This window comes from Thamnophis sirtalis, unplaced genomic scaffold (assembly GCF_051295495.1).
Source record: "Thamnophis sirtalis isolate CommonGarterSnake01/CBP01778 unplaced genomic scaffold, rThaSir2_p1.2 scaffold_5, whole genome shotgun sequence".
NCBI lineage: Eukaryota > Metazoa > Chordata > Lepidosauria > Squamata > Natricidae > Thamnophis > Thamnophis sirtalis.
This window is the reverse complement of record NW_028261385.1, coordinates 95,497,849-95,518,800: the sequence shown is the minus strand read 5'-3', so window position 1 is coordinate 95,518,800 and position 20,952 is coordinate 95,497,849. Positions and strand designations below refer to the sequence as shown.

The window sequence follows — 20,952 nt, the reverse complement described above, 5'->3', positions numbered from 1 at the left end:
TATAATATTCACTCTACCCCCAATAACCGCCCCCTTTTTGCTCCTCATTTGTGCTAAAGGACAACAGCTTCCCTGGAGTACAGCAAAGAACAGCCTGTACCCTTGATAAGGCGTTGTTGTTTTGTCTTCTTCACATTGGCAGGCCAAAGTTTAATAAATAGCAAATACTCACATAGATTCGTTAAAATTGCCAACAATGCGGGGTGTCTCCCCAGGTGTTGGGGAACGAAAGCAAGGATTGTTGGCATTACAGATAATCCCCTGAACCCAGGGCAATGTTCCAGCCGAAGGCATGGCCTTGTTTGGAAAATGACCTAAAAATATGAGGATAAATATTTAGGACAATGCATGACATCATCCTTAAAACTTCTCGGTCCTAAAGTTATGCCTCCCCCACCTAAATTGTCTTCAAACACATATGATACATGGCAACAAGAAACAATGGCTTATAACATATGCAGAAAATAAGCAAATTATGAAAGGGCAAACAGGCGCAAAAGACAACAGGGGTCTTGTACCATGTACAGGTAGTCTTTGACTTACAACAGTTTCATTTAGTGACTGTTCAAAGTTACAATGGCACTGAAAAAAGTGACTTATGACCATTTTTCACAGTTATGACCATTGCAGCATCCCCATTTACATTTGGATGCTTGATAACTGGTTCATATTTATGACAGTTGGAGTGTCCTTGGGTCATGTGAACACATTTATAGCGATCTTCTCACAAGCAAAGCCAGTGGGGAAGCCAGATTCACTTAGCAACTGTGTTACCAATTTAACAGCAGGGATTCTTGCCACAACAAATGTGGCGAGAAGTCATAAAATGGGACAAAACTCACCATAAATTTTTTACTTAGCAACATAAATTCTGGGCTCAATTGTGGTCATATGTCCAGGCCTACCTGTATTCGTTAAAGTTACAGGTAGTCCTCAAGTTGTGACCACAATTGAGCCCACAATTGAACCCCAAATTTCTGTTGTTCAGTGAGACATTTGTTAAGCGAGTTCTGCCCCATTTTACAACCTTTCTTGCCATAGTGTTAAGGGAACCACTGCAGTTGATAAGTTAGTTAACTAAATCTGGCTTCCCTATGGACTCTGCTTGTCAGAAGGTCACATAAAGTGATCACATGACCCTAGGGACACAGCAACGGTTATAAATATGAACCATTTTTGCCCAGCATCGGAATTTTGGCCACATGACCAGGGAGATGCTGCTGAGGTTGTAACAGTGAAAAATGATCATAAGCCACTTTTTTCAATGCCGTTATGACTTTGAACAGTCACTAAACGAACTATTGCAAGTTGAGGATTACCTGTATATCCCACTTTTCCTGCAGGTGATCAAGGCAGCAAACACAGATTTCCTATCCCAAATATTTTTCTCTATAACAATCACTATGTTAGATGGGGTAGGAGAAGTGATTGGCCCAGTCACCCGCTGAATTTACCTCAGTGAATCAACCAATCAAATCTCTATTAGGGTTATAGACCAGCATGAGAGCCATAGTAGTGCACTGGTTAGAATGCAGTACTGCAGGCTACTTCTGCTGACTGCCAGCTGACTGCAGTTCGGCAGTTGGATTCTGACCAGCTCAAGGTTGACTCAGCCTTCCATCTTTCTGAGATTGGTAAAATGAGGACCCAGACTGTGGAGGGAAATATGCTGACTCTGTAATCTGCTTAGAGAGGGCTGTAAAAAACTGTGAAGCAGTATAGACTGGTAAGTAGGTAAGTCTAAGTGTATTTGCTATAAAAAGGGTCAGAAACAAAAAATTAGTAATTTTAAAAGTGAAAGATCATATAAAATACACAAGTTGAGAAATATACCGTTTCCCCGAAAATAAGACCTCCCTGGATAATAAGCCCAATCGGGCTTTTGAGCACATGTGCTAAAATAAGCCCTCCACTGGAAATGAGACCTCCCCAAAAATATTGCATCACAGCAGCAGCCATGAGGTGACCACGCTCGCCACCTCTGCACTTCAAAAATAATAAGACCTCCCTGAAAATAAGGCCAAGTGCTTATTTTGGGGGTCAAAAGAAAATAAGTCACTGTCTTATTTTCAGGGAAACACTGTACATATATACATACATACCGTATTTTTCGAAGTATAAGACGCACCTTTTTCCCTCCAAAAAGAGGCTGAAAATCTGGGTCCGTCTTATACATTGAATACAGCATTTTTTGTTCTATAACACTGATTATTTTGTTTAGCTTTTAAAATTACCAATTGTTTGCATTCCCTCCTTCTTATGCTGGTCTATGACCATAAAGATAGATTTGATTGACTGTGAGTTTCCATGGTCCCATGGTTCCAGTATGAAATTCAGCCTAGTTTTTTCTGGCTTCAGTTGGACATCTTCACTGACTTACTATAGTAATATTAAAAGTTATGCAAGGGAGATTTCATCAGGCCTAGTCATCTCTGTTGAAATCCCTTCTCTATAACTAGCCAATGAAGTCTGAATTATTATGGAGAAATATAATAAAGGGCTGTTATTTTTTGAAAAAGAAAATCCTGTTTGAGTAGAGCTAACTAGGAACACTTTGAACAGGTTTCTGTGTTTCAAGAATCGAATCCCTCTCTCAAACATCTTTCAGCTGTTCTGAAAAAAATTGTTTGATGTGAGCTAAGTGCATTCACATCCAACAAATTATGGGCACTTTTAACCTCTGATACACAATGCAGCTTATTACTGAACACAGAGTAGCTTTCTCTCTCTCTCTCTCTCTCTCTCTCTCTCTCTCTCTCTCTCTCTCTCTCTCTCTCTCTCTCTCTCTCTCTCTCTCTCTCTCTCTCTCTCTCTCTCTCTATATATATATATATATATATATATATATATATATATATATATATATATATATATATATATATATAATATATATATATCAATCAACCCAGCAATCATCTGTATCCATGTGTGTATGTGAGACTGGCCATCAACGTCAGGGAATAAAATAAATCCTGTTGAAAGTCAACTAGTTTTACTTCAGAGTATGTATATACAAGAGTTTAAGAAGACCAATTAAATATTCCATATTGTAGTATGCATAGGGTTTCTCTGTTGTATAAGATTAATTTGTTATTTGCCAATAGTTTTTATTAATAAAAGCATCCATCAAAATAGTTACAGGTAATAACACAGCTCTGTCATTTAAACCAGGGGTTTCCAATCTTGGCAACTTAAGACTTGTGGACTTCAACTCCCAGAGTTCCTCAGCCTGCTGCTTGCTGAGGAACTCTGGGAGTTGAAGTCCACAAGTCTTAAAGTTGCCAGGGTTGGAGAGCCCTGGTTTAAATAATATGTGAAGGTGTGAAAGAAATCACGTTAAAGCAGTGGTTCACAAACTGTGGTCTGGAGATTCCTGGGAATCTTTGAGACCCTTTCAGGGGGTCTGCAAAGACAAATGTTTTAAAATTTTCTTAGAGCAACTTTAGCAATGGCATTTGTTGACATCAGAAATGAATTGCAATAAAAACTCTGATTTCAGCTCTTATGGCCATATGCAAAACTGAAGAACCATCCGATCTGGCTGAAGATCAAGTATTGACCACTCTGATGGTCCAACCCTTTGTCAGCCCTGTTATATTCCATCTTTCTAGGCTAGAAATAGTTCCGTTCTTATGCAATCTGCCTCTTACTTACTCCTCCTTCACCAAAGTTGAAGCCCAAGATCTCAGGCAATTTTAAAACTTACATTCATGTTGTTCATAAGGTGGATAGGACAGTCTCACAGACATCAGAATAAAGAAGATAAATAATGGCCAAGTGATTTCAATCAGTAGTTGGACCTGGAAGAGAGGAGGAGAAACAGCAGATTACTCAGTATCCATACTTGGCATGATCAATTTCATCCTATTCCAATTTAAATTGTTTTTATCAGATTTCAGTAATAATTTGTTCTAGAACTCTGCACTTTGATATGGCCCAAGGGCTAATCAATAAAGTAAACTAAACTAACTAACATACTTGGTATGATGAAGCAAATGAAAACAAAAGTAGAAGGGTTTAAAAAAAAAAAAACTTCTGTGAACAAAATGTTGCTCTTTGGTGTAGCTTTTCCCGATTCAGTGCCTTCCTGATGCCCTTGGATCAATTGGACTACAGGTAGTCCTCGACTTAAGACCACAATTGAACCCAAAATATAAGTTGCTAGGTAAAACATTTGTTAAGTAAGTTTTGCCCCATTTTATGACTTTTCTTGCCACTGTTGTTAAGTGAATTATTGCAAGTGAATTAAGTTAGTAACACAGTTGTTAAGTGAACCTGACTTCCCCATTGACTTTGCTTGTCAGATGGTCACAAAAGCGGATCACATGACCCCGGGATATTGCAATGGTCATAAATATGAACCAGCTGCCAAGCAGTTGAATTTTGCACATGTGACCCTAGGGATGCTGCAATGGTCATAAGTGTAAAAAATGGTCATAAGTCACTTTTTTAAAGTGCCATGGCAACTTTGATCGGTCACTAAATGAACTGTTGTAAGTCAAGGACTACCTATATTAATTCATGAAGCGATAATTTTATAGCAATTCTGTCCACTAAGCAAGGAATGGGATGAATGATGGAGGAAGGTTTGTTTCCAGTGCATATCCATTAGTCATTCACATTTTTCCTCTTAACTTGAACTTTCACATCAATTTCCCTCAAAATGTAAATATATACTGAAGATTAATGCCTGTAAGATGCCTTACATAAAATGTCTCAGTGCAGCCTTTATTTTTCATAAGTTTCCCAAACATCAGGGGATTTTTTCCCACTTATGTACTTATTATATAATGAAAAATCAAACAGTCAGCATGTGTTATTTTGTTGTCAACTCTGAATAGTGTTTGATCTTTTGTAGGTAGGTTTCAATACTATCTGTTATTTTTCAGGCCTTTCTTTGCAAACATTTTTCTCCTTTTGTGCAGGCGTCTGATTGGAGTCTATTTTCAAAAATAATTTTGAAGTCCTTTGTAAATATGCATATATTTACATGCATTTATAACATATTCACACAAAACCTTAGCTATCGTTCTGGGAAGAATAGTCAGTTGTTATTATAGTTGTAATCCAGCTATCTCAAAATGGACAGGGGCTAGGCAAGTCTGGGCTAGACTCAATACCTTGCAACAATATCGGGCATTTAAATTATCCAGGTTGTGAGTCAAACCATATTAAGAACCCTTGGAATGCCAAACCTTTCCAAGTGACATAATGGAATGTATAAGTATCTGATTTCTGTGTATGCCAAATGATTATTCCAAATGGAAAATATATATATAAATACACTGGAAGAAGCTTTTGAAGCAGCCCTTCCATAATCCTCCACCTACTTATATAATTTCTGATGTTTTTCTTTCAGAAAATGTTTTCAAAGATTCAGAATGCTATATCAACTATTTTCATACAAAGTAATGCATTCAAAAGATCAGCTACAAAAATGGACTATCCATGGTGGGCATGTTGGTGGAAGAACTGTGTTGTTCAATGTTTATGTAGACTACAGCATGAACATGAGGATCTAAAATTAGATAATTGACATTTAGCATAGATGCAAGTTCTGAGGATGTTACAGCAAGTCAGCAAAATCTAAACTGTAAACAAATCTCATCCCAAAACATTACATTCATTCGTGCAATATCCTTTGCCAATAGCATATTCTGAAGGAAAAATGATGTAGAAATCATGGAACCTAATCTACCTTTCACAACTGGGGACCAGCAGTCTTTGCTTCCACAATTAGTACAGTAGTGTCTTGCAAGGCAAATTAATAGTGAACAAACAGGCCAATTTGTAATCAAATTGAGGAAATTCTTCTCAAAATATCTTCAGATATTGGGCCCATATCAGAGGTGGCATTCAGCAGGTTCTGACCAGTCCTGGAGAACCAGTAGCGGAAATTTTGAGTAGTTTGGAGAACCGGTAAATACCATCTCTGACTGGCTCCACCCCCATCTATTCTCCACCTCCTGAGTCCCAGCTGATCGGGAGGAAATGAGGATTTTGCACTAACCTTCCCCTGGAGTGGGAAGGAATGGAGATTTTACAGTATCCTTCCCCTGCCACGCCACCAAGGCACACCCACCAAGCCACACCACACCCACCAAGCCACGCCCACAGGACCAGGAGAAAAAAAAATTGAATCCCACCAATGGTCCAGATCCAGATCCAAATTCATTACGGCAACCACCCAACCTACTGTGTTAAACAACAAGTATAGAAAAATCTTACACTTGTTAGTATTGAGATTTTTAAAGCGTTATTAAAAACACCCCAATGAGATGAAACAACATAAAAATTAAGTACAGGAGAAGGAGAATTCTCCAAAACTAGACAATAAAAATAAAGATATTTAGAGACAATGGTATTTGAAATTAAGATGGGGAAAGAAAGAAGCCAGAAGAGGGTAAAGAAAATAAAATTGGAGCAGGTAGTATCCTAAATAAAGGATACTCCACATTCCAATATTCTGTTTAAAATAATATTTATTTAAAAGAATGTTAGTAACTCTCTTATTATTCCAAAATCAACCACAAATGCAGCAATGTGATATGACTCTCTTACTAAAAAGAGATGTTTGAAAATGATTTTCCCATCAGAACCTCTCCAGTAAACAGCTTGGCCTGCATTTCCTTTCCTGTCAATTCTCCAAACTGTGGTGGCTGAAGGAAGCACTATGAAAACTGCATACCGAGCTCAGCTTGACGTGTGCAGCTCAAGAGTTATATCCGCACTGCTGGAAGGCATCCAGGACCAATTAGGTTCTGGCCAAACCTCCAGGGAAAAAGCAGCTTCAGAAACATTAAGCAAATAGGCCTATACAGTATACCTACTATAATCCAGCATCATTTCTTACTCATTTATTGGTTCAAAACTGGAGAGCTCTCTAAGAAGCTGATTACCATTGTGGAAACGTAAGTAACAAAGTACAGACTACCATCTATCTTCAGAAAGGTTTTTGATAGACTAAAGTCATGGGCAAAACTGCTGACTCCAACCTGCAGCAAATACAGGCCATATTTTTGCAGAGCAGAATGAATGGGGTAAACATAGGTGAACTTTCTCTAAGCCTTCATCTTCCTAATGCTCTTTTTAATTGGTGGGTCCACTGGATTTTGGAGGCTCTGACATCCTTCATTCATTATATTATATACCCAATCATCTGGCCTTACATAAGCATCTGGCACAAACCACAATAGAGTGAGGATAATGTCAGGTCAGCTGGACTCTCATATTTGAATCCCAGTGCTGCACCCAAGTATGCAAGCCACATAGTTTTCATCATGACACAGTGATACCTACTTTGTAATTTGACCCATCCCGACCCTGTTCCTCTTGCTGTGAATACCCACAATCCCTAAAAACTTGGCTCACTTTGCAGATTGACAGTTCAAATTATTTGTGGACTTGTTAGCAAAATAAGGAACAGAGACAAAAGACTTACAGTGGACTTAATCCAAATACCTATCAGCCAGTGGTTTGGCCAAACCAGTAGTAGCGGCGGCGGGAGGCTCCGCCCACCTGCCTGCATGCTTCTGCGCATGCACAGAAGCAGAGAGAGAGAGAGAGAGAGAGAGGGAGGGAGGGAGGGAGGGAGGGAGGGAGGGAGAGAGAGAGAGAGAGAGAGAGAGAGAGAGAGAGAGAGAATGAATTGGCAACCTACCTCTGCTATCAGTATTATGCCCCTCCAGCTATGTTGGACTACAGTGTCCATCATATTCAACATATGATTTTTGAGATAATGGGGCAATATAATTCTATACAGCTTTAGTTTGGGAAGCTTGATGAATTTACTATCGTTCTGCCTAAATTAAAATCTCTCTCTCTCCCTCTCTCTCTCTCTCTCTCTCTCTCTCCCTCCCTCCCTCCCTCCCTCCCTCTCCCTCACCCTCCCTCACTTCCTTTCAGCTCCACCTACCTCACAGGGTTGTTGTTATGGAAAAAAATAGGAGGTATGTTTGCTGCGTTGAGTTATTTGTAAAAATAATAAAAGTGGGATACAAATGAATAATAAACACGAATATTTAGAATAACTAAAGTATAAATCCAACATATAAAAACAAATGTGATGCAAGAGAATGATCAGAAAAAATTACAAAAATCACAAAATAAAAGCTGTACTTAAAATGTTGTATGTTATCTCAAAATTGCCCAATTCTGACATGCACCTAAACACATACTTCTTTAAGACAAAAGTACTCAAGTACATTGCATTCACTCAGTAGAGTGTTTGACTCTAAAATTATGTGTATAAGAAAAGGAAGAGAGAAAGTTTATCCTTTGCCATGCCGAATAATACTACTGTAATGAGTTGAAAAGCAATGAGAAAATAAATTATGGATATGATATATTTGGATCATTGCCTGTCTTGCAACCCTTGCAGTGATTAGACTAATAAGAGAGTCAGATTGTAAGTTTTTTTCATCTCATTGGCTATGGTTGAACTTTCATGATTCAAATAAAAGCTGCTTCATGGGTTGGCTTTGTCTCTATGTCTTAACCTATATCTGGCTCCTCTTTCTGAATGTGGTCATCAATGTGTCATTGCTGAAAGAACGTAACCCTTTAAATAAAAAAGATGTATCCTCTTTGTTCTACTTTGATGGCCCATATGATAACCTCACTGCTTTTGGGGAAGAAAAAGCCCATTTTAAAGTTGGGGGAAGAGAAAGATGGCACTGAAACAGTATCCAGCCCAAGTGTTCCAGAAACAGTATGGAATGGATGCTATTGTAAGATCACCAGAAGGACTTTAATTCCCAGAGCTAAAAATCTTTCCTCATAACATAGTCCAAGAAGCCACTGTTACTAATAAAATTGCCAAGTACATCACTACTAAATATTTAGGTCTGTGGAGTGTCCAAATGCTCACACCGTAAATGGGAAATTAAAGGGCACAGTATCACCCTCGTTATTTTCATGTCTACTCTCATAAGAGCCTGGAGAAATGAATCAGAAACCTGTCAGAAAAGACTCAAGAACAACTAAGTGTGGATAATCGCTTTGACCTAGCTACGTTCCTGTCAACAACACTATTCAGATTTGCATTGGAAGACTTCCTACACTATTCTGCAGAGCACCAAAGAGGTAGTGTTAAGTTTTTACTCTATTAAGTCCACTCTGTTTTCTAAGCGGTACTAGCAAACTGGAATCTAAAGTAGTTGCAATGCAGATTTTATTCATCCTCTCTCTCTTAACCATAGCAATGGAAGGTATTGAACACCTCTACTTAAATTACCGCTAGAATTGCAGTAATAAAGTCACACCCTGCTTAAGCCAGACTTCCTCGTTCTAATGTCCTCCATATCTAGTTTGCACCATAGTTTCTAACGACTCAAGCACTGGAATTCACAATTTGTAATTAACACAAAGCAGCAGATTGGGGTTGTTGATGTAATTCCTCTGCTTTTTCTAGGCGTAGCCTATATATGTTTCACAACATGTAGGCTAAGCAGTATGGCACATCTATTGTATTACTTGACCCATGATTAGAATACAGTATTGCAGGCTAACTCTGTCCACAGCCTCGAGTTCCATCCTGGCCAGTTCAAGGTGCACTCAACCTTTCATCCTTCTGAGGTTGGTAAAATTAGGACTCAGATTGTTGGGGGCAATAGGCTTACTCTGTAAATGCTTACAGAGGGCAGTAAAGCATTATAGAGAGGTACATAAGTCCAAGGGCTATTGCTGTACTGCTATTGCTATTGCTACTTGTGACTATGCCTCCATTTTTACTCTAAAGCATTAATGGAGTGCTTATGGGCTTACCTTTTCTTTTGCTAGACTGATCAGAGCAAAAATGATTTCTACAGCTGAACTCTTAAAACAATTTTTTCTCGTTGTTGAAATAAGAATGAGTCTAGTTTCTCCGTGCCCTGTCCTTCTTGCCTCCTATCTGCTTTTACTGAAAGTAAAAGATAACTGCAGCTTCTTGTCTCATACTTAACATCCAACACACAATTTACTTCTTTAAAGAACTTATTGGCTCGGGTCCTTTATATAAGCTCTCCAATCCATATCATATGACATAACCAGATCAATGGGAATATTGTGGGATATTTGTACCCATATGAAATATTTGTGCCCAAATGATGTATTTATAGAGTGAAATATGATTGTTTGAACTGAACAGGCCCAATTATGGAATTCTTCAAACACAGAGTTGGCTCTTTTGTCAAAAGAAAGCAATGTTGTGATCTTACCGTTTGCCTTCTCCTATAAGTGAAATTCTTCCATAGTAGCAAACCCAGCTGTGTCCAGAATGCCATCTTCCCTCCGTACACTCCAAGAGCACCACCGAGGGCAACAGCACACAGCAGAATCCCTGTGGCTGCTCATCAACTAGAAAGAATAGAAAAGAGATTAACATCCTCAAAAAACAAATCCTTTTAAATAGCAACCTGTCCTCCCTGATGCTTCAACGGTTGGTTCCCCTTTTTTTATCCCTCTTCATTCTACCAAAAGCAGGATTGGCCTCCACTACTTTTCTCAAACATCTCTTTGTGGCAGTACCATCACTGATGCCTTTCCCTTACAGAGCCAATGATGCACTTGCCTCCCACCCTCAAGATGGGGGAGAAATGGAAAACCATTGCTGTCTCAGCAAACCTTTTGCTTGTTTCAAAATCAAAGGTAGCTGAGCTGTGGTGGCACAATGGTTAGAATGCAGCATTGGAGGCTAACTCTGCCAAAGCCAGGAATTTAGTCCTGATCGGTTCAAGGTTGACTCAGCCTTCCATCCTTCTGAGCTCGGTAAAATGAGGATCCAGATTGTTGGGGGCAATAGGCTGACTCTGTAGACCACGCAGAGAGTGCTGTATAGCACTAGGGAGCAGTATATAAGTCTAAGTGTTATTTCTATTGCTGTTGTTTTCAGTGACTCTCAATTAGTTGATAACTGCATCCCTCCCTTATATGCAGAAGGCAAACAGAGTCTCTCTCTTCTCTTTTCAAACACAGCCTGTAAAACCAAAAGTCACACTTGTCCTTCTGCCACAAGAGATGAAATTTCGTGTCTCTTTCCTATAATTATTACATAGCTGATAATGAGCTGCCCTTTCCAAATAAGGAGTCATCTCTCTCTAGCTAATTGTTGAGCCAGCCTGCTCCCAGTTATTTGCGCTCCCCATTTTCTTTCTCCTTTCCTCAGCAGAGCTGTATTGGTGTGAAGATGCAACAAACCTTCCGATGGCCTCTTAAAGAGCAGTTACAATGGAAGAAAGCAATGTTCTGACTCTGCCCCATACACAGAAAACTTGGGGTCTCATTCCATACGTGTTTATACATGAAAAACTAGAATCATCAAATCTTTTTTCTTCAACATCCATAAGGTAAAGGTAAAGATTCCCCTCACACATATGTGCTAGTCATTCCCGCCTCTAGAGGGTAATCCTCATCTCCATTTCAAAGCCGAAGAACCTGCCCTGTTTGAAAACATCTCCGTGGTCATGTGGCTGGCATGACTAAATGCTGAAGGCGCACAGAACGCTATTACCTTCTCACCAAAGTGGTTCCTATTTTTCTACTTGCATTTTTTACGTGCTTTCAAACTGCTAAATTGGCAGAAGCTGGGACAAGTAACTGGAGCTCACTCCGTTACGCGGCACTAGGGATTCAAATTGCCGAACTGCTGACCTTTCTGATCAACAAGCTCGTGTCTTAACCACTGAACCATTGCATCTCTTCTCAACACCCATAATGAGCCCCAAACTGTGCAGTTTCCTTAGCCATAATTCTTCAGGGTTCTAGAAAGCTCTGCTACCTTCGAAATCCTTTAAAAAATCATTAGCAAATAAACATTAATGTATATACTTGGCTCCTGGAAAGTACATGGACAGGTATCTTCCAGGAGTCAAGTATTTATAGTATCTATACATATAGGATTTGGGGTGATGGTTTCCAGGGGTAGCTTCCCATTTCTTTTTTTCTTTTTTGAAGCTGAAACAGAGTGACTGACAGTACTAAAACTCAAGATCTCCCAACTCTTGACAGACAAAGGTATAGACCCCTAATCCTCATGAAGAATCTGAATTTTAACACTCCATTCTTCTACATTTTATTAATTGCTTCCATTATTTACTATCCAAGCAAAGCAGGGGTAGAATTCTACCAGTTTGGACAGGTTCGGACGAACCAATAGCTTCAACGATCAGCTGGGAGCAAACCGGTTCGCCCTGACAATCAGATGGGTCCACCTGCCTGCCCGGGATATTTTCCTACTTTTTTTTTTGGAAGAAACCAAGAAGTAAAGATTTCTTCAAATTTTGACATGCAGGCAAAGCGCACGATCACCAAACCAGTTATTAAACCAGGAGGATCCCACCACTGAAACAAAGGCTGTGAGATACGTTGCCAATCCCTGAAGATTCTCTGTTGTACATGCTAAGCTTTGTTAAACAATAGTATATCTAAATAATGAACATCTTGGGCCACCTCATACCCCATTCTTCTCTCTGTTGGTCCTCTCACACACAGAGACATTACAAGAGATCAGATCCACTAAAAGTGGCAAGAGTTTCCAGTTATGTCATCATATTTGGCAGGCCAACAATCTGAACAACATTGAGTTGGGACGATGACCATAAGTTAGTGTGTCCTTGTTTATTTTAGAATCTTACCTTTTAATTGAAAATTCTGGGAACTTTATCTATGATCCCCTGCAATAAATTGTCTGCCCCTGAGTCATAAGATCTGCTACAGCTGGAGTGATCACAGTTTACGGTTGGGTTCTTTAATATACTTGTTTGCTTCATGTTCTGGTTCTAAGAGACAATATGGACATTCAAACACAAATTCAAAAAGGCCTTCTAAGAACAGAGACTCTGTAGAACTGACCCAACCTCTGCCATAGCTTCAGTCCAAAACTGATCCAGCAAAAGATTAAAGATTAAAATATTATCTTTTTCTTCTTTTTTTCATGGCAAGAATACATTTTGGTAACTACTGAAAACTTGTCATTCTGAATTTGTTTAAAAATCTCTCAGAAAGATTTATTTCTGGCCTTTCGTAAGAATCTAAAACTAGTTATACCATCCAATGGGTGCATCTATTACCTATACTTTTTGCAACTCTATATTTTAGAGCAGAACAGAGGTGGGTGGAAATTAAAATTAAATTGGGATAGTATTTTTTCTGAGTTCAGCCCAGAGGTGGTATTCAGCAGGTTCTGACCAGTTATGGAGAACCAGTAGCGGAAATGTTGAGTAGTTCGGAGAACTGGTAAATACCACCTCTGACTGGCCCCGCCCCCATCTATTCTCTGCCTCCCAAGTCCCAGCTGATCGGGAAGAAATGGGGATTTCACAGTATCCTTCCCCTGCCACACTCACCAAGCCATGCCATGCCCACCAAGCCACGCCCACAGGAAAAAAAATTTGAATCCCACCACTAGCTGTATTAAACAAACATTCAACAGCTTTTGGGATGTAGGACAATATAGCTATCTTCTCTTTGACTGAGACAAAAAAGAGAGACTGTATGAGAAGAAAACCTTTTCTCTAGAAAACAATTAACCTGTTTCCCTAAAAATAAGACCTTCCCGGATAATAAGCCTAATCGCACTTTTAAGCACTTGTGTTAAAATAAGCCCCCCCCCCCGAAAATATTGCAACACAGCAGGAACCATGAGGTGACCATCTTCGCCGCTTTGTGCACCACAAAAATAATAAGATCTCCCTGAAAATAAAGCCAAGTGCTTATTTTGGGGGTCAAAAGAAAGACCCCCGAAACCAGGGAAACATGGTATTTAGTCAGCAACTATGCAAACTTATAAAAGCCCAAGAGGAGATGTTGCTTGCTGATTCTTGAAGCAAGTTTAACCATGTTTGAAATCTGGCTCTTTACCCAACCATCCCTCTTTTTTTAAACTATTATCATTTTTAAAGTCATTCCTAGAAAACGGTACTTTATTTTTGTTATCTATAAACCCTCTCTCCTGCCCCTCTAGTCAAAAGATCAAGTCTTGCCTTTCCAGAGTGCCAAGATTAAGTACAATTTCAAATCTGGCTCACGGGGATCAGAGTTCATCCGTGCCATCTGGAAGGAAGGAGCCTAAGGCTGGCAGATTTATTGTGTAGTCAAAATTACGGAGTAATCTAAATGGTAGGATAAAAATGCATTTCGTGCCGTGCTGTGGTTGCACAACCACCACAATGGCACAGATTTGCCCCAAGAAGTTTCTGCCTGTTCTGACTATTTAGCAGGCCTCCATCTTCTGAGGATATGAACTTGTTAATTTCATCTGCATCTTTAAGGGACTTCTTCATCTCCCCTTGGAATGAAGGGGAAAGAATGGAGGACTATAGCCCTTGTTTCTTCTCCCTTTTCCTAATGGAATAAAGCTTGAGGGCCATGTTGGCATGCAAATACAGCTGCTTGTGCTCTTTCTGATGTGCTGTCCTTGTCCAGAGAACAAAGATTCCAGCTTCTGGGGCAAAATTAGCTGAAGCTCTTTCATAACCAGGATCAAAGGTTGGATCCAACTTGCATTGCAACCAGTGTTTGACTTGAAAATAATTATGCTCCCAAATCACTGGTTTTATCTCCAAAGAAATTGTTAGCTAAATCAAAGCTCACATTTACTAAGAGACCAAGTAGTCTTACCACCAGTCCAGTTTTGAACAAATTGCTATAAAGAAAGAGGGAGCCCTAATCCCTAAATATTTATTTCTGTGCATTGCTGTAAATTATACATGGACCTAATTTAGTTCTCATTCATAAACATGCAAGCATTTACTGCTAATGTCACATGAGAACAAACCAGGGCTATCCAACCGGTCATTTTGATTAATTAATTATGTCATTGATTGATTATCTGTCATTGAGGTTTTTTTTTTATTCCTAGCGACTATATAGATACATTTTCTCCACAAAAATGCTGAATAGTTAAAAGATACTGATGGAGGTATGAATCTGATGAGTTGTAAGAGATTTCTGAACTCTGGGCAATCAGATTGACCTTTGCTATTTGTAAAAACTGCTTTGCTGCTTATGTTAGTCTTGGCTGTAAGCATTATCTGCTCTTACAATCATGCTTGGAAATCCTGTCCGCCACACAATCAATAGAGTCTGTACTTTCTCAAATTTAAAAAAAAAATCTGAAAAAAGGATTTGAGGCAAAGATCCTGCCATATCTCAAATCAGTACAATCTTTAGAATTTACGATCATTCAGATCCGTTTAGTTTCATCAAGGTGACTGGCTCATATGAACTCTCTTTTTTGTCAGTGATGTCTACTTGCCACTAGGAATGTTCATTCCAGGTGGAACGGAAAAGAGAAGTATTTATGAGAGTCGTCTAATACATTTACTTAAGATAGCTGTGTTTGGATGACAAATTTGTTCACACCAGAAATGTCTGTGGCTCATGGAGATTTTTTTTTTAATTGAACAGGTGTTTATCCTGCTCCAGAAACCTTAAAATGAAACCACAGAGTGCTATAAAAAGTCCCAGAGACATTTACAAGCAAGCAAGTTCTAGATTTTCATCTCCCAAACAGGCTAGTTAGACAATTGCATGCATGTGTACACATCAGTAGTGGGTTCCGGTGTTGTCTACATGAGCACCACATGTGTTGTGCCTGCCAGCAACTCCTCCGCAAGACTCCGCGACGCTCCAGCTACTCAGCGGAGCAGGCTCTGTACGTGCCATGCATGTGCATAGAAAGCTTTAAAGGACAGGTAAGGAGCTCGGGCAGGCGGGTGGGTCCTCCGGAGTACCGTACCAGAACAGTACCCAGTACTCTGGGCAGGCTCTGGTATGCCCGTACTGGGGCGTACCGCCTGCAGCCCACCACTGGTACACATATATGAATGCATTCTATATTCAGTTCCTCTACACTAGAGTAGGCAATCTGGTGCTGCCACATATTTTTTTGGGCTGCAGTTACAGACTTTTCACTAGCAATACTGAAGTACATTGTTCACAGAGTCTAAAACATCTGGAAAATACTGTTCTCTAATTCTGCTGTAACTAATCCAATGACCTCAACCAGGGAAGATATATATGCACAATTTGGGCATCCTCCAGATAGTTTGAGAAGACAACAGGAAATTATGGAAATTGAAGACATTGTCTTGAGCATAGTAATTTGGGTGGAGATAGTGTGGAGTTGTCTTAAAATAATTAAATTCTCCCCAGACATTTGTCTTATTCCCTATCAATATGGAAAGACAATTTACAATAGAGGTTAAGACAGCAGGCTAGAAACCAGGAGACTGGGAGATCTAGTCCCACTTTGGGCACAAAGCCATCTGAGTGACATTAGAGTCTTAGAATAACAGAGTTGGAAGGAACCTTGGAGGTCTTCTAGTTCAACCCCCTGCTTAGGCAGGAAATCCTACACCACTTTAGACAAATGGTTATCCAACATCTTCTTAAAAACTTCCAGTGTTGGGGCATTCACAACCTCTTGAGGCAAGTTGTTCCCCTGATTAATTGTTTTCACTGTCAGGAAATTTCTCCTTAGTTCTAAGTTGCTTCTCTCCTTGATTAGTTTTCACCCATTGCTTCTTGTCCTACCCTCAGATGCTTTGGAGAATAGCTTGACTCCCTCTTCTTTGTGGCAGCCCCTGAGATATTGGAACACTGCTATCATGTCATCCCTAGTCCTTCTTTTCATTAAACTAGACATATTCAGTTCCTGCAACCGTTCCTCCAGTTCCCTAATCATCTTTGTTGTTCTTCTCTGAACTCTTTCTAGAGTCTCCACTTTTTTACATTGTGGTGACCATTTGAACCAATCCCACTCTCAGCCCTTTTGCAAAATCTTGCCATGAAAACTGCAGGGATTTGTCCAGCCAGTTTCGAAAAATTAGAATGATTAAAAGAAAAAGATATCTGTCAAAAAGCAGGCTTTCCCCCATTGCATGTGAAGGAAAATGCAAATGAAATCAATCAAACACTCCAATCTTTATTAAAAGCAAAGAAAAAAGGAGGCAGAAAAATTATACAGCATGAAATACTAAACTGGTGTCAAAGTCTTGCTCTGTTTCATATTTAAAATGTATAATGTTCTGTGTTAGCAATTATACTCTACTTCCACATGAAATTCCCGAACGGGTCAGCTACAAGAAAAATCATCAACGAAACAGAATTTCAAAGAACAAGCAAACCCCCCAAACCCATTAAGATCGAAAGGCTTACCCAAAGCTGTAGAGCAATTTTAAATCTTCAACTAGTAGTATGGACAACTGGAAGAGCTCACTGACAATGCACCAGGGAGAACTGTAGCTCTGCCAAAGGCTGCCTGTGTCACAAGTGTCAGAGGTGGAAGTGAACTTTGAAACTAGAGTTCTCTGGCTGAGCTATTATCAGATAAATGAAGTGATGATATACCCAACAGTTTTAAGAATTTCCAGAATTGAAGACGTGGGCTAACCAGATTTTTTTAAAATTATAACCTACTATATATTTTATTTTATTCAACAAATGTGGCAAACCTGATGCACTGCTTATTCCTTTCCCTTTTAGTATTAAACTGACTATGGGCCACACAGTTTGTCAATTGTATTTTTAGTGTAATTAGACCATGTATAATTGACAGACTGGATTTTACCATAGATTTTAGCTGTTATTTATTATTTTATACTAGAATTTTTAATTGTATATTTATTGAGTGTTTTTATTTGTTCTGGTCTCTGATCTATGATCTATCTCTCCCTCCCTCCCTCTCTCTCTCAACCTAAGCTATCTCCCAAGGTTGTTGTGAAGAAAAAAGGAGGAGGGGAGAGTATGTTTGCTGTCTTGAGTTATTTATAAAAATAATAAAATCAGGATATAAATAAAATAAAAATAAATAAGTAAATATATCAGTCAAATACTATAGGCTTAGTTTTCATGCCTTGCAATAATCTCCAAGCTTTATTTATTTATTTGACAGTCTTTATAATATAACCTGCCCAGATCCCAAAAGGGCAGCACACAACACAGGAAATAAAAATTACAAACACAAGGGAGGCAATTAAAAACAATTCCTATAATCCAAAAATACCTATGACAGACAACTACAATCAAATCAGCTACAGATGACAGCTTGTTGAAATAAGGCAGGTTTAATTTGCTTTCAAAATGCAAAAGGAGGGGGCGGAGGGAACTGCACATATTTCTGGTGAGGAGAAGATTGCAAAAAGTGGGGGCTACCATAGAAAAGGTCCATCCCCAGGTCATTTCATTGACATCTTTGCCTTATTTTTACTTCTATAGAAGCAAGCTGAGCATCGGGGAATCCCAGAATGCTTGCCATCTATGTAAGGCCCAAGAAACCAGAATACCACGATGAATAGATCAAAGCAGCTTTATTGTTGGTCACCTATTTTACAAGAATCTTGACAGACTGACTGTATTTCCTTGGGAACCACGGCTTCACTACTCTGGCCTGTGTCATTTGTTTCCACAGAGTGACTCTGTGCTGGAACACTTCTTTATTCTCCCTTCTTCTTTAGCCAGTGATTTCAGCACAAACTGAATGGGCTCTAGGACAGTAGTACCTGATGCACTGCAATAGATGAAGACAGGGTCCATAAGAAGATTCCACCTGCTGGTTTTGTGGGCCTGATCTTGTCAGCTGGCAGTTGAGCTCTTCTACCAAAGACAGTAGGCACACCCAGGAAGAGATGATGACCGCCATCTATGCTGAAGTATCACCATATTGTTTAGCGTTCCCACCCTGTACCTCTGTCTTTTTTGGACAATTCTGCAGTGTGACCTGACAGATAGATGCCAAAACAGAAAACAGACTTGAGTTTGTTGGGCCCAATGTTTTATTTTTTTATATGGTACATTTTATCCCATCTTTACTCCAAGATGGAAGTCCCCTTAATCTCTCTGGTGGTGCGTCCCTGATATGACCTTAACCTTTTTAGCTTGGTCACCCACACTCTGCTAGGGAGAAGTTTCCAGCACAGGTCCGAAAGCACAAAAGTCCCAGTGACCAATCCAGATTGGATCCCAGCTTGGTTATGCTTAACTTCACATTCTTTGAAACATTTGCTTCAAAGAGGGAGGATTACCTGTCGAAACCCAATAACATCATCCTCGCATTTTTACAAAAAAAAAATCTCTCCAACATTACTAACCATACCAAAGGCACCACTTAAAAGCTTCTGCATCAACAATGACAGATACACCAGCTGTATCATCGTGTCTTATAGATTAAAAGGGGAAAAAAACTGACAACTAATTCAGAAAGGCCGTTGGTACTTACCTGATACGCCTCTTCTCATAGTGGGGGGGGGGAGTATCCAGGATGGTTGACTTTATCCTCTCGTTGATTGGACTGAGTCATCAGAGCTCTTGGTATAAGCCTCTCGTCCACCAGGCTCCACCCAGTTTGTAGACGAAGAACTCTATCCGACTCGTTGAACCTCCTGTAACGATTGAAGCGGTCCCGCCGCTTCAGATCCAGAATTGCCCTCCATCCCCCTGATGCCTTGGGAATTACGAAAGGGATGGTGTAATGCCCTTGGCCCTGCTGTCTAGAGGCACTGGCTGGATGGCTCCATGTCCAGCAGGAGTTGTATAGCCTCCTGCATCAGTAATCTCCGTGCCGGGTTATTTGAAACCGGGCAGCTCTGAAAAAACCCCGGGGGTTTAGACAGAAGTTCCAGAGCCAGGCTGTGCCTCATGATGTTCTGAACCTATTTATCTGATGAGGCACGGTCGCAGCAGACGGCAAAGTATGCCAACCGCCCCCCTATGGGAGGGGCTGCCTATCTTGGCGTCTCTGCCTGCCGGAAGAGCCTCCTGGTAATGCCTGGCACCTGAGTACCCCGCCTCTGAACACCTGAAGGGATCCTGAACCCAGAAGGAGGACCCAAAGTCTTGTCCCTAGGAACAGGGCCGTCTGGAGTAAGGCGCCGTCCTGAACTGTCCCCTCTTAGGGGCTGTGGGGAGCCCCTTCCTCTAGTCCTTATTCTCGACCAGATAGGGGTCCAGAGCGGGTCCAAAAAGGACATCTCCTGTGAAAGGAGTGGATGCCAGGCGCCACCTGGGGTAAACCTCTGCCTGCCACTGTCTCTGCCACAGCAGCCTGCGAGATGCAACGGTGGAGCAATTGCCCTGGAGGCAAACCTGGCTGTGGACAATGAGGCATCCGCCACAGATTGGATAACCGCCCCCAGCTTATTGTTGTCCTGGTGCACTTTGACCTCGGTAATGGGGATGCGTTGTTGCAGCTCCTGCAGCCAGAGCAGAGGAGACCTGTTGAACAATGAGGCGGTGGTGGCGGCCTTCACTGCACAGGCTGCCTAACGCCTCTTCGGAGGGTGAGGTCCGCTTTCCTGTCTTCCAACGTCAGAGCCTGCTCAGGTTCCCCTGGCAAAATCGGGGGTGTATGCAGTGCCAATGCCGGGGTGCCCCTGGTGGGTGGGATAGCACCCCGTCCATGTCTTGATCCACATTGAAGAAGGCCTTGTCTGTGGATGTGAGCGTGGGGCCCGACGTGGGAGTGGCCCCTTGGCACTTGACCGATTCAAGAAAGGCCCTGGGAGTTGGCACTGTGTCGGTCTCAATGGCCTGCTCCTCAAATATGGTTTCCGCAGAAAACCCCTGCTGCTGAGGTGGTGCTTCTGCTGCCCTGTTCCCAAGCCTGGCGGCTGCTTAACACTTAAAAAGGAACAATTTATATAACAAAGGCTGGAACAACCCGGTGAAGGTCAGCTTAGGAGGGGGCAAGCCTATGTCATCGGATAGTTCATCCTCCCTGACTTCCCCCTCCTCCTGTTGTTGCCAGTACTGTGTCCTGCCAGTCTCCTGTTGCCTCTGGGCGCCACCATCTTGGAACACGTGGTCCCTTATGGCTTCAAGATGGCGCCTGTGCCAGGAGATGAAGGCGCCCCTTTTGAATCTTCTGGCTGGGCGGCTTGTGCTCCGAAGAGCTGTCGTGCGCCTCCGCTGCCGTTTTCTTCGCTTCCCATGCCGCTGGAGTCCTTGCTCTGCCCGTGAGCCCCCCCCAATGAG

General features: G+C 40.9%; 1 protein-coding gene across 1 annotated transcript in view; it reads right to left on the bottom strand.

Moving 5' to 3' along the window:
- ABCA1 (ATP binding cassette subfamily A member 1) overlaps positions 1 to 20,952 on the bottom strand; it is a 127,040-nt gene that overhangs the window by 91,532 nt on the left and 14,556 nt on the right. The window contains exons 2-4 of the mRNA XM_087716229.1: positions 10,200 to 10,338; positions 3,707 to 3,800; positions 173 to 314 (exon numbers count right to left, since the gene is read on the bottom strand). Coding sequence (XP_087572355.1) covers positions 173 to 314; positions 3,707 to 3,800; positions 10,200 to 10,265 — 302 coding nt within the window. The 5' untranslated portion in view covers positions 10,266 to 10,338. The remainder of the gene's footprint in view (positions 1 to 172; positions 315 to 3,706; positions 3,801 to 10,199; positions 10,339 to 20,952) is intronic.